The 17,485-nt window shown below is 50.4% G+C and overlaps 1 protein-coding gene across 2 annotated transcripts in view; it reads left to right on the plus strand.

Moving 5' to 3' along the window:
• ASIC2 (acid sensing ion channel subunit 2) overlaps positions 1-17,485 on the plus strand; it is a 1,014,198-nt gene that overhangs the window by 940,845 nt on the left and 55,868 nt on the right. For both annotated transcript variants that reach the window (XM_027130289.1, XM_027130288.1), the window contains exon 3: positions 11,005-11,132. In XM_027130289.1, coding sequence (XP_026986090.1) covers positions 11,005-11,132 — 128 coding nt within the window. The remainder of the gene's footprint in view (positions 1-11,004; positions 11,133-17,485) is intronic.

Genomic DNA, 17,485 nt, shown 5'->3' on the forward strand with positions numbered 1-17,485 from the left:
GCGGTACGCGGGCCTCTCACTGTTGTGGCCTCTCCCGTTGCGGAGCATAGGCTCCGGACGCGCAGGCTCAGCGGCCATGGCTCACGGGCCCAGCCGCTCCGCGGCATGTGGGATCCTCCCGGACCAGGGCACGAACCCGTGTCCCCTGCATCAGTAGGCGGACTCTCAACCACTGCACCTCCAGGGAAGCCCGGTCTTTTTTTTTTTTTAACATCTTTATTGGAGTATAATTGCTTTACAATGGTGTGTTAGTTTCTGCTGTATAACAAAGTGAATCAGCAATACATATACATGTGTCCCCATATCTCTTCCCTCTTGCGTCTCCCTCCCTCCCACCCGCCCTACCCCATCCCTCTAGGTGGACACAAAGCACTGAGCTGATCTCCCTGTGCCATGCGAACTTACTGATCTTATAACTGAAAGTTTGTACACTTTCACTAACCTCTCCATTTCCCCCACTCCCAGTCCTGGCAAATGCTTTTCTGATCTTTCTATGAGTTTGACCTTTTTTTTTTTTCCATTTCTGCTATAGGTACAAGCCAAACAAAACAAAAAGGAAAAAAATAGGAAAAACAAAATAGTTTCACAAGGAGGAGATCGAAAACGTTATACACGATAAGGCTGGGGTGTGGGCAATACTCACATAGTCATAATTATGCAAAAGCTGGATACTGACTTAATCAAAATATCACCTAAGCCTATATAGGAGGGTGAAAGGCAAGGGAATATGCTAGGATACTTCATACAAGAAACCTACACCCTTAGCTCCCATGGTAGAAATTCAGTAGGTAATATATAAAAATTTTAAAAGCCAAGAAATAACTGTCGAGCAATTGATGTCCGTGAAAATATGAAAGTCAGTACCGGAAGAAACAGCTCAAACCATTGAGAGTGGTAGCCTCCGATGAGTGGGACTCGGGGGGTGGGGAGAGGTAGAGCAGTACCAACTGGCTTTTTAAATGATGTACATGTATTGCTTTGATAAAAATTAAAATTAAATTAAAAAATGATCAGAAAATTTCCACGTAGCTGGAAGGTCTAAGCAGCTCTCAAGGGTAGCATGGTTCCCAGCCCCCATCACAAATGGGACACAGCAAGAGGGATGCGGTTGGTTGCCATGGTTTCCCCAACACCTCTGCTTCCAGGAAAGACTCTTGTCCTAGTGCCCGGTACCGAGGACCTCCCCAGAGGGAGAAGTGCCGGCTCTGGACTGAATTCTGCAAGTCTGGAGCACAGGAACATGCTGTGTGCGGCTGGCTGCGATTCTGAGCTCACTGTTAGAGTGGGCCTTCATACTGGAGAGGTGGTCTCCGCAGGTGCCAAGGAATCTGGAGAAATGATGCCATAAGCCAGAAGCACTGCTGGAGGCAGGCATCCATGAATTCGCCAGAAGCCGCCTGACTTCTGTCATTCTGAGAAAACCTGCTTAAAGCACATGCAAAGTGCTGTGCAGAAAATATATGTGCTTCGGTTAGAACTCCCGGCCCAGTAGGCAGTGGTCTGACGGGACCATCTAGGAGGTGGATGAAACAGCCCCGCCTCAGAGCTCACGCCTTCCTATCCAATAAATTGCAAAGAGCACCTACTATGTGCCAGGCACTCAGGGATACAGATGTAAGGCCCAGTCCAGGTTTTCAAAGTGTTCACGATCTAGGAACCATCCCGAGGCCTCCTTTTATGTGCGAGATGGAAATTCATTGATCCAATAGCTCTCACGTTAAGTGCCTTAAGGAATGGCAGGCATTTGCCGTCTGCTTGGGAGACGTGTAAACAATTATATGTCATCAAGCGCTATGAAGGATAGAGGAAAGCTGGCGTGCAAAGGAGGGGATAATCAGTTCTGGAAGGGGGAAAAAGGTATCTTTGGGGGGGGGAGGTAGGTGGCTCACAGAGGATATGACCATCGGGCCTACTCTCAGGCCTGTTTGCCAGGTAGCTGGGCAGTGTATGGGAGTCAGAGGAGGGTGTGGGTCATAGGGAGGTGAGATGCCAGGGGGAGGGAATTGGGAGCAAAGGCCAAGGACAGGCCCAGGTGTCCTGGGGTGGCTGGATCCAAGGGTGAGACCTCGGGCTGGAGAGGTAGGCAGAGGCCAGATAACCACAGGCCCGGTATGCTCTGTTCCAGCATAGATGTTCTCCTGTGAGTCCTGCCACCCAAAGTGTGGTCCTCCCGCCAGCAGCATTGGCATTCCCCTGGGAGCTCATCAGAAATGCAAAACCTCAGACTCCACACCGAATCTGCCTGGTAACAGGATCCCCAGTGACTCACATTCAAGTATGAGAAGCTCTGATCTAGACCACTGTTTCCCACCCTTTGGAAATACGAGGATGACTTTTTAACATCAAAATATTTCTCAGACATCACCCCCACATGAATGCTCTCATGCTTTCCACATTCATTTATTGAAAAAATATTCAATATCAGGAAGTTGCTATGAATTCAGTAATGCTTTGAATGAGTTTGAATTCTGTAGACATCACAATCTACACACAGGATCTGTTCAGCAATCTGCTTATACCAAAGTTCTGCTGTCAGTGTGTGTCAACAGTTTTTATCAATAGAATCTTGATCATCCACCAACTTCCCGTATAGTTTCGGAGACATGGCACTTTTCTCCTGCACGTCGGTTGCCCACCCAGACTTATCAGCTCTCTTAGCAAGTAATTTATAATCTCTGAGCCTGAATGAACTAGGGAAACTCATTATTTAAAGGATCCTTGGAATAAATCTTTGTGTAATGAGCCTAGACCCAACTCCACACTCAGTGCCTTCACTAATGTACGTTTTGTAAACGTTTTGTTTCATAGAAGTGCGTTTAGTGTGACCACACTTCCCTGTTGCATAACCAAGACCTAACGTTAACTATCTCCTGCGCCAACATGGGCACATTACTCTCCAGTATAGAAGGCACATCGCCTGCATACTGTCCTTTGACCCTCACACACTCTTGTGATGTAGACAGGGCACTGCTAATCACTGAACAGATGAACCCGCTTAACAGATGTGGTAAAGCAAGTCTCCGAGATGCTGAGTGACTTTCCTACCATCTCATGTTTAAGTACTGGAACTAGGACAGGATTCCATAGCTTCTGATTTGGTCCTTGGTTCTTTCTGCCAAGAGCTAGTGTTCCTTAAAAATGAAGAAAAAGAAAAGGAAAAAAAGGTTGCTTTGGATAACACTCGGTTCAACAGAGGGTAACAGGTTATAGGGTCTTTAAAATGCTAGTGTGTTTGAGGCTCTGCCAGAGGGGGCTGGGATTTGCAGCCTTCACCCAACTTTTGTGGCCGCTTGATAACATCTCCTGGGTCATGAGCCATTGGTGAGGACACTTTGCTACCTCAGGCTGTCGCCCTGAACAGATATAATTGCATCCCATCCAGCAGGGGACACAGCGTTGATCTTTCTTCCTCCAGAAGCCCAGCTCACCTCAGAATGTCACCCAGGAGCAATCAGGCGTGAGGGTTGCCATCTCCGTGCTGGGTTCGGGTTTTCTCACCTAGGATGCTGCTTAACTGGGCCTGTCTGTGTGGAGCAGGGCAGAGAGGGAGGACAAGAGATGCCTCGTCCATTTTTAGGCAACAATTTGCGGATTCTTTGTGCCGTCTTTAGAAAAATCAACCTTTTCTGACTTGATGTAAGTGCTGAACGGCCACGTCTCATTTTTTTAATGTTTTTCAGGAAATTAAAATGAGATGCAGTGAGGTTGGAGACTTGTGCGTGATCCCCAGCTCGTAGGATTTTAGAGCTAAAAGTAACCTGAGAGATCAGCCATCCTTTGCAAGGCTCAGAGAGGCAAGATGACTTGCCTGAGGTCACACAGCTATTAAGGGGTAGGGCTGGGAGTCAAACCCAGCTCTCTGTGATCTCAGAGCCAATGTTTTCTTTTATATACTTCCCTGTTCTTCTTTCCAGGGCCCCACCTGGGGCCTCCTTGGACTCATGCCATGGATTTCTCTGTGCAACCAGGGGAGCATGAGGGACCACAATGGCACCTGTCACGGGCCACCCAAACTGCGTTTGTAGTCGGCCTGGTAGAAATGCCAGGGCTCTCAAGGGCTAGGACCGTGGTCCCTGTCATTGTCACTGTCAGACATTCAGTGAGCTTTCCCTTGATCTCTGAGATGAGAGAACGCAGGCTTCATCCATTAGCATGTTCAAACCTATTCTGCATATTTTGCAGAAAAATGAGGCTCCAATTGATGAAATAACTTGCCAAAGGTCACAGAGCTGGAAGTGACCTCACCCTGCCTGACCCCAGAGCCCCAAGCGTCTAACCAACTGTCCTAGGCGCTCTCTGGTTCTGACCCCCCGAGTACAAGGGGCCGACACGTCCACTGACTCAGAATGCCTGGTTCACTCCTTTGAGAAAGGGGTGCTCCGTCTCTGGGCATAAGCCCCGCCCATCCTGGCCCCAGTGTGGGAGGTGGGAGCCCCCAGAGCTCCATAAGCCATGCAGGGCAATTGGCTCTCCTGGGGGGAGGGGGCAGAGGGTCCCGGGCCCCTCCCCACAGAAGCCTGGGCAGGCCATGTACATCCCTGAGTGCGCCTCAGCTAGTGAGGCCTTCAGAGATGAAGATGCGCTGGGGTCAGCTCTGCTGGGGAAGGTTAGCATGAAAATAAGAAGGCTCTGGTGGTCATATCTTCAGATCCTGGAAGAAGGGGTAGAGCTAGAAACAAGTAAAATCTAAAAGCAGGCAGTTGTCAACTCAGTGCAAGGATGAACTCTGGAAACCAAGGGCTACACTTGCAGGTAGTGAGGTCCCCATTCCCAAGAGGCTCCAACCAACGGCTGCCCTTCCATGGATAGTGAGGCAGAGAGGCCTCCTACTGCCTCTCAGAGGTAAGGTAGTAGATGCCCTCTGGGGACTCTGCCATCAGGATCCAAGCAAGAAATCAACAGCACCCACAGACGGGGTAATACAAGGGACGATTAATGAAGGGCTAGTCACAAAGGTGGTACGGGCAAGGCTTAGGGAAGGCAGTACTGATGGGGCAGTATCCTGAGCCTGGTAGCAGAGAGAGCCATTGCCATGCCTGGGAAAGGGAGAAAGAGCCCATATCAGAATGGAGCGCTCCCTCCAGGCCCCGAGCCAGACTTGTGCCCTTCCAAGGTGGCACGCAACTAACGCACAGGGACCCGGCAAATAGAATTGAGAGACTGAATATCCCAGCCTGCCTCTCCCCTCTCCCCCAGTTTCCTACCTGGGCCCACCATTGGCTGCAGCCAACCAGCAGCTAGAGGGCAAGGGAGCCCAACAGCACACTTCATACAAGTGCAGCTCCCAGGGCAGAGAGCAGAGTGGAGAGGATGGGTAGGGGACAAACAGAGCCATCCTGCACTGAGACGCATCTCACCGCATGGCTGGCCTCCCTCCCACCCTCTCCTCTCAAGCTACCTATCCCAGCCACTGTTACAGAGACAGTTTCCTCCAACCCAAGATTGCTTTGTACCAGCACATCCCTACCTTAGCCTAGAAAATTCCTCCGGATTTTCTTTGCCTCCTCTTCAGTGTTTATTGCCTCTGCGTGCTTCCTGTAATTTGCAAAGATTAAAAATGTAAGCTTTTATTGGGATGTACTTTCCCTGCCCCATTATGCATTCTGCCCGTGGCTCCCCGCCCCCCCCCCCCCCCCCCGCCGACTCCCCCGCCCAGCAGAGCTTCCCAATCCTTTCTGCAGGCACAGAAAATTCTCCACAGGCAGACTTCACCTGGTGCCGGCCGTGGCCCTGCTCCTAAAAAGGAGACTCTGGCTTCTGCAGGTTGAAGTCTCTTTACCACCCTCCTCCTGATTCAACATCATCTTTCATGTTACGCCGTCAGGGTTTCAGCTCGGTCCCAATTAACAAGAGCTCCTAACGCTGTGTGTGTGTAGTAACTTCCCCTTTCTCTGTGCTCTCTCTCTCTGCGGCTTTGAATCCTGGTGTTCGTGATATGTAAACAAATCCTTCACTGCACTGGGGGCCTGCACTCTTTGAAGCGACTCAGTGTTGAATCTTTCGGTGGTGAGAGGAATAGGAAGATGTGAACAATTCTGTCCAGCACCAACGGGGGTTATCATCGGGGCTGGCTTCCCGGTTGTGTGACCACTGCAGTCACACAGGCTCAGGAGGGTCACACTCTTGGTTTAATCCTCTACCACTGCTGTCTTGAGTTTCTCAATACATTTTTAACGAGGTGCCCCACATTTTCAGTTTGAACCCAAACATTGTATGGGTGGTCCGAGTTCTTGTTATTGTTATTGTTGCTGCTGTTGCTGCTGTTTTCTGTGCAGCCCAGCTGCATGTCGGTGAATGAGACCTTCTGCCTTGTGCAACATGGGAGCAAGCCCGTCACTGGGTGACATGTGGTGCTGGTGTTTCCTAGGGTCCAGCCAGACCCTGGCAGACTCACAGCTGGTCAAAGGGCGGGGAACAGTCAGCTCAGCAGAGGACACTCCCTCACTCAATTTGTTTCATTCAACAAGTAGTTATTGAGCTCTGCTCTGTTCCAGGCACCATGCTAGGGGCTTTAGGGGATATGACAATGAAAGAAATATTCCCTTTCTCCAGCATCCACTCAGAACCCCAGGGCTATGAACCAGGACATCTGCTCACGTGAAATAAACCACACCCCTAGTTGGGGAGGAAGAGTGACGAATTGCAAGTCAGAAGACCTGGCTCTTGGCCCCTGCTCTGCTCTTGACTTGCTGTGTGACCTTGGGCAAGTCAATTCCCCTCTCTGGACTAGATCACTGCTGCCCAAATGTGTTTGGCCTCAGATAATTTGTATCAGAATCCCTGGGCCTGCAAGTTTCCTGGGCTTCACCCCAGAGGGACAGAATCAGAATTGCTAGGGAGTGGATCCCGGGGCTGGTCACGCAGAGCTCCGTATGTGATGTCAACGTGCGTTCTAGTCTGAGACCGTTGGAGGTACGTGGGCGGAGCCTTTGGCTCTAACGGCCTATGCTTGATCACTTCATTTCTTAAAGTGTGTCCTCGTATTTGCACTGATAGTGTGCCGTGTCCAGGAAAGGCAGGAGCCGAGGGTGGGGACAGGGCAGGGACTGGAGGGAGGCTGTTATTCACTATCAAACTGCAGAATTACTCCATAAAGGGGAGCTGAGGGCAGTTCTGTGAAGGAAGAGGAACTACCTGGAGATGAGAGGATAAGTGGTGCTTTGGGAGAAGCAGGGTCAGGGAGGATCTGGGACTACAATCATGACTACAAATAGGCAGAGCTCTACTGCTCAGACCCCCACCCAGATCTCCTGCTTCTGGACAAGAGACCCCACAGGGGCACCTGCATAGGAAAGTGGGGTGCTCAAGCCCTTGTTACCCCTACTGCTCCGAGAGGGCTGGGATCTGCTCACAGGTGACATTCTACGACTGCACTGCCCAGTAAGGGGGTCACCAGCCACATGTGGCTACTTAATTTTAAGTTTAATTAATTAAAATTCAATTGGATAAAAAATAGATAAATAAAGCAGGCCAGAAAGGTAATACATGAAGTGATGGATATGTGAATTAACCTGATAGGGAGAATCCTTTCACAATGTATACCTACATCAAATCATCCCACTGTGCACTTTAAATACCATACAATTTTATTTGTCAATTATGCATCAGTAAAGTTGGGGGGCATTAATTAATTAAATTCTAAATTCAGTTCCTCACCTGCAAGAGTCACATTTCATGTGGCTGAGAGTACCAGGTTGGATAGCAAGGATTCTAGAACATTTCATCTTGGTAGAAGGTTCCTCTAGACAGCATTATCCTGAAGAGGGCAGAAACCTTACTCGTGTCTCTTCTGACTCTGCCCATCAGCTTGCATGCCCATCCATGTTTGTAATGATCTGAGAATACTTTAGGAATTTACTCTGCTCCAGCCCCTGCTGCTTCTTGAATAAACTCCCCATCTGAACCCCAACCCAGTCTGAGTAGCCTTGGGCGGCTCTCACTGACACAGGCATGCCTGGCTGTCCTCTTTGCCCATTACTCACAGCACTTCTGACACCAAGGCCTCGTTTCTCATTTCTCCCTGTAACCACAGGTACCTGTAACCACAGGTACCTGCAGGTACCTGTCCTACTGGCTCTAAGGTTTCTTAAGCTCCCTTATATCGCAGGCACACAGCTTCACTAGCTCTGGAAAACACGTTTTGGCATCTCTCCTCTCCCACCCGCTACAGCTTACTGAATTCATTCATCCAAGCACGGACATCCCTGTATCCCAGTATCACTGTGTGTTCACTTCTCCCCCATCAAAGCCTGTCCTTTGGGCTCCTTGGCCTCTCCTCAACCCCTCTCTTGGGCAGACCTTAGAACACACAGCCACTGAAAGCTGGCCACTCAGCCTTCTTCATCTCCCCCATCCTCCCTCTCCCTCGGCCCCCTCCCTGATGTACCCGTGGGCCAAGCCCCAGGCTGGGCAATGGGCACCGGACTGAGCAAGAAGCACTCTCCTCTCCTGAGGCATCCGCCATCCACGGGAGAGATGGACACAAATCCACAGGCACGCAGGGATGTAGGGGCAAGAGTTTGCACGGAGCCATCTGGGTAAAGAGATGGCGGAAGACTTGACCCTGCTGGAGGAAAGGGGGAGGTGTTCGTGGGTTTCACGGGATTCTCTACTGCTCCACGGAGATGTGTATGAAAGGATTCCTGGCTGAGGCTCTCTTTTGCCTGAACCTCACTTCAGCCACTGGATTCCTGGTCTAGATTGTGAGAGCCCTGCCTATTCTTCCTCTGGTCCCTGTCTGCCTCCTCCACCTTGGCCTGTGCCCCCGACCTTGGAATTCTCACCCAGCTCTCGACGCCTCGCCCTGCCTCGGTCACAGGCTCCCAGGCTGCCCTAGGTCCTGCGCATTCACTGCCTGGCTCCGGCCCTTCCCTCCTCGCCTTTCTCTTCTGTGCCAGCTTTGGAGCGTTTCCCCAGGCTCTCCCTACGCTATGGCCCTGGGGCTGACACACTCCCCCTCCTTGACCTCTGACCTCCATCCCCTCTTATCCTCCCTGATTTCTGCATTTACCCATCCTCTCCCTATTCTCTAGTTTCAGAATACTCCTTGATGTGGTTACTAGGTTGGCCTTGCCCATGAATAAGCAAGTAAAGGTTGGAGTCACAAGTCTCTCACTCGTTCATGCAACAGGCGTTCCCTGGGTGCCTGCAAGATGCCCAGCCGTGTGCAGGGCCTTTGAGATCCAGAGAGAAAGCCCTGAACTTGGCCTCAACGATGCTCAGCCTTGTGGAGAAGACAGTGAGATAAAGGATTATGACGCGGTGTGGCAGAGGCTTCACCAGGCGTATGTGAGACACAACCAGGCAGGAGAAGGAGTGGCTCTGGGCTGGGGCTGGGGGCTGAATCTTCAGTGATGAGAAGGGAGATGGTCAGGTGGACCAAGCAAAAGACATTCCAGGGGCTTCCCTGGTGGCGCAGTGGTTGAGAGTCCACCTGCCGATGCCGGGGACACGGGTTCGTGCCCCGGTCCGGGAAGATCCCACGTGCCGCAGAGCGGCTGGGCCCCTGAGCCATGGCCGCTGAGCCTGCGCGTCCAGAGCCTGTGCTCCGCAACAGGAGAGGCCGCGATAGTGAGAGGCCCGCGTACCGCAAAAATAAATAAATAAATAAATACATTCCAGGCAGAAGGAGATGCATGTGCTCCGTGTAGAGCAGGGATCAGTAACAACCAATCTGGCGGCCCTGGTGGGTTGGAACACATAGTGCCACGAAGCAGAGGGCTGCCCAGAGCAAGGCTGGAACGGGAGCAGGTGAAGGAGATTGGGCTCCTTATAAGTGACTAAGATTTGCATTTTGGAAAACTCATGCTTCAAGCTGTTTGCAAAGAATAAGAGGAGACCCAGGAAAGGCTGATAGATCCCATAGGTGCACTTCCCACCAATTATAAGCACCAACATATAGGATGAGCCAGGCTCTGCCATCCCATCCCTTTCTGCTGTCCCTCCCCCGCTCACGGCCGAGGGCCGTTTCTCCTGCCAAAGAACAAAAGGGGAGAAGCTTCTCTTCTAGTTTCCCATCTCCTGCAGCTCCAAGGGGCTTACAGGAAATCCCCGTGGTTTTTTGTTTTTGTGTTTTTTTGTTTTTGCGGTACGCGGGCCTCTCACTGCTGTGGCCTCTCCCGTTGCGGAGGTGCAGGCTCAGCGGCCATGGCTCACGGGCCCAGCCGCTTCACGGCATGTGGGATCTTCCCGGATCGGGGCACGAACCCGTGTCCCCTGCATCGGCAGGCGGACTCTCAACCACTGCGCCACCAGGGAAGCCCCGTGGCCCCGTATTTTTATTTCAACTGCTGTATCATCGTGTTTTCCTTCTCCTGATCTCCTCGCCTCAGCTCATGGCCCAGTAGAGAAGTTAGTAAATAAAGAGAATAGGTGCTTAACTCACTTCATAATCCCATTCTATAGTTCTGCAGATTGAAGCAAAAAGTTGGTTGGCCTAGCTGACCTGAATTCGTTTCTGATCGCTACTCTAACAGATTGCCACAACCTTAGAGGCATCAAACAACATGAATTTATTATCTTACAGCTCTGGAAGCCAGAAGTCAAAAATGTATTTTAAGGTGTCAGCAGGGCTGCATTCCTTCTAGAGGCTCTAGGGGAAATCCATTCCCTTGCGTTTTCTAGCTTCTGGAAGCTGCCTGCATCCCTGGGCTTACGGATCCTTCCTCCATCTTCAAAGCCAGCAGCATAGATTTTTCCACATCTCTCTGACTCTGATCCTCCCGCTTCCCTCTTGTAAGGACCCTTGTGATCACATTGGGCCACCTGGATGACCAAGGACAATCTCCCCACCTCAAAATCCTTAGTTACATCTGCAGCATCCCTTTCACCAATGTAAGGTAACACAGCCACAGTTTCCAGGGACGAGGATGTGCACATCTCTGGGGGGCCATGATTCTGCCTACCGTGGGGCCTTTCCAGCATCCTTTTGAGCTTTTCAGTCCCAGGACTCCGTGAGCATCTGTTATCATTGACCCATGGCTCTGTCCATCTTTGTTCTTTCAGAGGAAACGACGTTTGAAGCAGGCGTGAAGGTTCAGATCCACAGTCAGTCTGAGCCGCCTTTCATCCAAGAGCTAGGCTTTGGGGTGGCACCAGGGTTCCAGACTTTCGTGGCCACACAGGAGCAGAGGGTAAGTCCCCAGGGCTCTCTGGATCAGCGGTCCTCGGTCTCTCCCGGCCACCCGCCACGCGAGGAGGAGAAATGGGATTCCCACTCCTGGAAGGCTCTGAGTCCACCCAGGAGGCTGGAGCGGGGCTGGGCTCAGTAAAGAGACTCACCCTGAAATTGGAGAAATGTATCAGGCTAACCTCTGTAATCCAATTCTCCTGTACCGCCTGTCGGTTTCTGCAATTGGGCATGAGGGAAACCCAGCTTATTTGCTTTTTCACTCAACTGGTTGGGGGTTTTTTTCCCAAAACATTCTGGGAAAAAAAATCTTTGTGCGGGTCGGGTGGGAGTCCAGTGGATTCTGAGGGAAATTGCTCATCAGGGTTTGGTGTGTTTCATCACTGTGGTGATACAAAGCCAGGTGGCCTGCAAAAAGGAACAGGGATAGAGCATCACTCTCTTGTAACAGAGTTTAAGTGGAGGGAAGCCTCTTCATGGGTTCCTGTCTGCTCTCTGATTTAGCACCAGAGGAGGGGCCCTCCCAGCCAGCCGGGACTTCTACGTCAACTCTGTGCGTCCGTGGAGTGAGGATTGGCACAGATGTGACACGGCTTCCACACCTCAAAGGGAGACCTTTGTAAATTCTCAGTGGGGAGGAAGCCTCCAAACAGGACTGCAGAGAGACATGGGGATGCGTTTTTTCTCTGATCTCCTGGTTTGCCTAGAATAAAAGCTGGAGAGCCTACGACTCTGAGGGAGTCCTAAACCAGGTCGCCCAAGACAACGTGCCCTGGGAGGCCTGGAGCAAAGAATGAGGTGAATGAGTGACAGGGAGCCCAGCTCTAGGGTGTGAGGAAAGGAGACCCCGGAGAACGGGAGCAGCAGTCAGCAAAGAGATGCACACGTAACTTAGCAGCTCCGCTTGTTTTTACAATTTGGCCCAAATCGTCTCTCATGCAGTACTGATCAGTGATTCCTTAGCCATTTTATAAAGCGATCTTCTGTATCGGAACCTGGTTTTAACTCTCTAAGCGAGCTGGGAAAACGTTGGTGGCGCAGGCCTCACGAACTATTCCCTGTACTTAATGCCTGGGCCGTTGCTAAATATCAAGATCAGCCTCCACTGCAACATGTAGCAGGTGGGATGGTGGCTCTGAGACTGGGGTAGAGAAGGCTGGGAGGTTGGCCCGGCAACTAAGCGGCTCAGAGATAGAGGCAGGCAGTGTAGGCAGAAGTGGAGTATTCACGAGTGTGCAAGGTGGGAGCCTGGTGAAACGACCAGAAAACTTCATCCTAGAGGACAAAGAGGGCAGGCATGAAGCAGACAGCACAGAGCCAAGTTCAAGGCTGAGGATTTGAATCAGGAAGCGTGAGCGCAGACTAGCAGGTCAAGGTGTGCAGAGAGCCCGGAGCCCAAGCTATTAGCCTGGGTGTAGCAGCAAGCCTTCCTTCGAGTACTGTCAGATAAACAAAGCAGCAAGGACAGATTTAATCAGTAATATACTATTGCAGTAGGGAAGAGGGTTCAGCCTGAACTGAACTCAACTTCGATTTGTGCAGAAGGCACTTGGCGTTTTAAAGGGAAAATGAGGGGGAGGGTTGGGGGGATAGAGGGTGCCTGAGCAGAGTCAGGGAGATGAAGCATTACAAAAAGCTGGAAGTCAGGGGGTGGGGGTCAGTGCCTGTGGAACCCATCCAAGTTTGCTAATAGGACCCCATCACAGTTAGGCTTCTCTCCTCCTGCAGAGACAGGGAGACAGGGGCCCTACCTTTTGGTCTCGGCAGGAACAAACAAACAGTAAGTTCTTTCGGCAGTCTTGAGTTCTTAGGCAGGGACTTTAAGGGGGCTAGGGTCATCCCAGGGATTTGCCTTTGAGCTGTGAGAAACTGCGTTAGCGTAAAAACGTGTTGAAGACACGGTCATTTTCGTAAAGAGCTTTAGCTGAATGTTTCAAAAATACTAACTATTCTTGAGCTCACTGGAGAATCCAGAATAAATACTACCTGGAGTTCTGCCCGCTGTTTGTCTCCTGCTCCTGGGCTTGTGTGGCCTAAGTAGTAGTATGCTACCCTGAACAGCATACTTCATCCAAGTGCAGTAATACGGGCTGCACCTTTTCTGGAATTCTGCTGGCCTTTTTTATTTCCTTTATACAAATGTGATTTTTCAGAAGTCGATTGTTAATACTATTCTAGTTCTGTTCTTCATCTAAACTATCCATTTCAATGAAAATGAAGGGCTAATGACAAGAAAGAAAGAAGGAAGGAAGGAAGGAAGAAAAGGAAAGAAAGAAGGAAACTATGTTAGTGTTCTTCCAAGTCTTTGTAGGCCAAGGTTGAGGCCTCGTGGAGAACAGGGCACAGAGGAGCCTGGCTAGTCCTGCCTTCTGTGTGTGATGTGAGTCAATCTACCTCCCTTCGAAGAACCAGACATGGGTTAGACTAATAAGTGTGTCCATGAATTCTTTGACTATCTAATGGTGAATTTGGGGCTAGTTTTCCGATGCGAATCTGATTTTGTGTTTTGTTGAAAGTAACCACCACTCTGATCCTGCATGACTTACCTGTACTGACACCTCTCTGGTGTCCACATTGCTATTACCATGCAGAGGAAGTGAACAGCCTTCCTTGAAACCCACAGGGTAACTCCATCTCACCGCTAGCAAAGGTTGGAAAGAAGGAAGCTCTCTGTAGGCTCCTGTGTCATTGGCCTGAGAGATGTGCTCTGTCCTCCCCACTCCACACTGACCCCCCTTACTGACACCAAAGAAATTTCTGGGCCTGGTGGGAATCTGGAGCTGATAACTTCTCAGAACCCTTAAGTCTCTTTCTCTTCCCAACATGAAACAGAGGGACTCCCCGTGGCGGTCAGGGACAGAACATATACCCAGCTTCAGAGGACAAATTCATTGTTGGCTTTGAAGTATATTTTCAGAAAATCAGCCTCATTCGTATTAGCATTGCTATGGTTATTATAAGTAATAATAAGATATTTGGTTAAACATTTTACAGTCTTCAAAGCATTTCCACACCATCTCATTTCATCCCTTCATTCATATTAATAGAGAAATACAAAGACACATCCTGGAGCTAAACCTAATAATACATTGTGTTTACACGTATATAAAAGAGCATATTCATAGGAAATAAGACTGGAAGGAAATAAGGCAAAGTACCCGCAGTGGGGGAATTCTGAATGATGTTTTCTTGTCTGGTTTCGCCACGTGTCTTATAAGGCGGCTTTGTTTTATTTACTTGTTGAGCAAATATTTGTTGAACACCTACTATGGGTGAAGCGATAGGGATACGGTGGTGAGCAAAACAGACCCAGTGTCTGTCCTCAGGGAACCTACGTATTAGTGGTTTCTTTCACATAGGAAAAATAACCGTTAAATAATCTTAAGTCATGTATGATTTGGGGATTGGCCCCCATTGGTATATTCTCAACTCTGCTATTAGTACTAACCTATCCAGCTGACCCTGGTTCTCAAACATTGATTCTAAGATGCAAATTTTTTTCACATTTCTGAAATTGGGGCTTGTTGCGCATCCGTTACGACTGGCGATGTTTTTTCTTTCTCAATGGCACATAAAGTCACCGTGGTCTTACAACCTATAGCGGCTACACTGTTCCCATTCCAAGATTCTGCTGCTTCAGCTCAAAGCTCAAGGGAATCTTGAAAGAAGGCCAGAGATGACAAGACTATTTGGGGGGCCAGAAGGCCCTTTCCTAGAAACTTGGTGTGAATCATGCTAGGGAAATTGACTCCTGAGTGAAAGCCCTGAGCGGAACTGGGAACTTACAGGACTCCTGCCATGAATCCCTTTGTAAATGGGAAAGTCCTTTTGCCTGGTAAAGTCATCCCACCCGTGCAAAATTACACACGCACTTCTCTCAATATTTTTCACTTTACTTTGTCATCCAAAAGAACACACCATTGGGCTGTAACCCAGACCAAAGAATGCTTTTTTCCATCTGTATTTGCCCTAAACCCAAATAAGCCAAGGTATGCCCCTGCCTTCCTTGGACAATCTGAGAAGTGCCCCCCTGGCTCAGCTGTTGCAGGAGCCCCTGCACCATCCCAGGACCCCCACCACCAGAGACAGGCAGTGGGATAACACGCTGAGAGCAGAAACAGAACACGGAGGGAGAGAACAGTTCCTCCTACCTGAGCGCACACTCCCCGCCAGGCGTTAAGCTGCAGAGACGCTTGACCTGCATTATTTCATTTATTCCCCACAACAACCCCAAAAGGGGGATATTGTTATGCCACGTTCCAGATGACAAAACTGCCAAGTCACTTGCTTCAGGTTGCCGAGCTAAGGGAACTGCAGGACTCGGCTATGAGCACAGATCTATCTGGGGAGAGAAAACCAGACAGGGAGCCCACAGGCCTGGATTCTAGTCCTGACTGCGCCATGAGAACTTGGACAGGTTGCCCCCGTCCCTGGGCCTCAGTGTTCCCATCCATAGAATGGAAGGGCTGGGTTAGATGACCTCGAAGGGCCTCCAGCGTTAGCAGCCTGGGGGTCACTCAAGCACACGGGAACCACCTGGAAGTTTGGGCGATAGCAGTTTTGCACCTGCTCTGCCACCTGCGGACTCCCTCCTTCATGCCAGCTGGCGTGGGGTGCTGTTAAGGTCCATGGTGGCAAGGACATGTGAGATAAACCCCCCTCCCCTGGTCTGAGAGGCAGAACCTGGGTTCCTACTAGTGAGAAGCAGGGGTTGGGGTATGTAGCCGCCCTAAAACTTTAGAAGAGAGGCTCTGTCTGTGCTCCTTGGTCGTGCCCCTTCCCCAGGCCACACACATGGCAGCCACATGGCTGCCCTACTTAAAACCCTTAAATTCCTGGGCTTCCTGTAATTCGCAAAAGCCCAACCTCTTAGACTGGCATCCGAGGTCCTGTTCAGCCTGGCCCCTGCCCACCTCTCCAGCCTCATCAACTGCCCATGGTTGACCAACCTGTCCCCTGCATCCCAGTGTCAGACACCCATCCACCATGCTCTCTGATGCCTGCCTCTGTGCATTTGCCCCACTGTTCCTTCTGCCCAGCATCCCTTCCTGGTCTTACCTACCTGGCAAAGGCCTAGTCCTATTTCTAGCTACTGCTCAAAGAGCACAGCCTCTAAGAAGACCTTCCCCGTCCTGTCCTGCCACCCCCCAAGGAGCAGGTAGTCGCGCCATATAACACCCTATACATTCATTTATTCCTTCAGCAAATATTCACCGAGCACCTGCTTTGCTGGGAAGACGAAGATGAGGGAGACCTGGTCCCGCCTTGGAGCGCTCACAGAATCAAGCAGGCTTCTCAGCAATTTTATCCCACTCCTAAGAGATGTAAAACTCTCCTTGCAGAATTTACCTCCCCTTGTGCATCGCTGCCCCTATGCCTTCCTCTTACGAACTGTCTTCCTTAGCCCCCATCAGCCCTTGACTCAGTTAGGCTGGGAGCTCCCTGAGAGCAAGGATGGTGTCTCTAGGATTCTCTATCCCCCGTGCCTTGCTTAGATATGAGCTCAGTAAATGTGCAGGATTGAAAGAATGAACTATATACTAACTCAGATCTGCACTCTGGGCCCAAAGACCACTCAGATGCTGCGCTCCAGTGCTCTCCCTGCCTCCCCCGCCCCCGCCTGCCAAAACTCCCTTTAAAATCTGCCCTGGGGGCCCTGCTCCTCCCTGAGGCTGTGGGACCAGCCTGTGATGGGTGATGGTATCTGTATCATTGCTGGCTGCACACTTAGAGATCCTAATCAAAGCAAAAGCTCACGAAAGAGGTCAGGGCTGGAGACAGAGATCTGGAAGCCATCTGTGTGCCTAAGAGTGGATGGAACAGATGGGAAGGTCCTCACCGAACTCTGGACCGTGGGGAGAATTAAATGAGTGAGCGAATATATGTGAAAGAGAAAATCTAGGACATTCATGTAGTAAGAGCACAACATCGTCTACGTTGATGTCGCCAGATTCTTTGCCCCTAACTGAAGGCGATTGCTAATCCTGATGGGACTTCCTGTCATGATTTGACATAAGAAAATTTTCATCATCTCCCACTTCCTCCTCAAAGAGCCTGGCGGTGAGTCTTGATTTCTAAATGTTTATCCAATGTGTCCATCAAATCTTTATTCAACCGCCCTGCCCATACTTCTTGGCGGGACTGAGGATGACTCTGCAGACCCTGGGCAGTCGGTTGGCCACCAGCCTCATTGTTCAGAAAGTTTTCGGGGAAACATGGCCCTGCGTTTATATTCGAGGGTCTCAGAAATGCCTTGGGGAACCAGAGTTGCTAATCACTGCCCAGATATACCCCGTTCTCACCAAGAAGTCCTTCTACTACCAGTCTGGAGCCATTGGGAATGAGAAGGGTTCCGAT

This window comes from Aethalodelphis obliquidens, unplaced genomic scaffold (assembly GCF_003676395.1).
Source record: "Aethalodelphis obliquidens isolate GAN/ISIS:26980383/991018 unplaced genomic scaffold, ASM367639v1 scaffold38, whole genome shotgun sequence".
Lineage (NCBI taxonomy): Eukaryota > Metazoa > Chordata > Mammalia > Artiodactyla > Delphinidae > Aethalodelphis > Aethalodelphis obliquidens.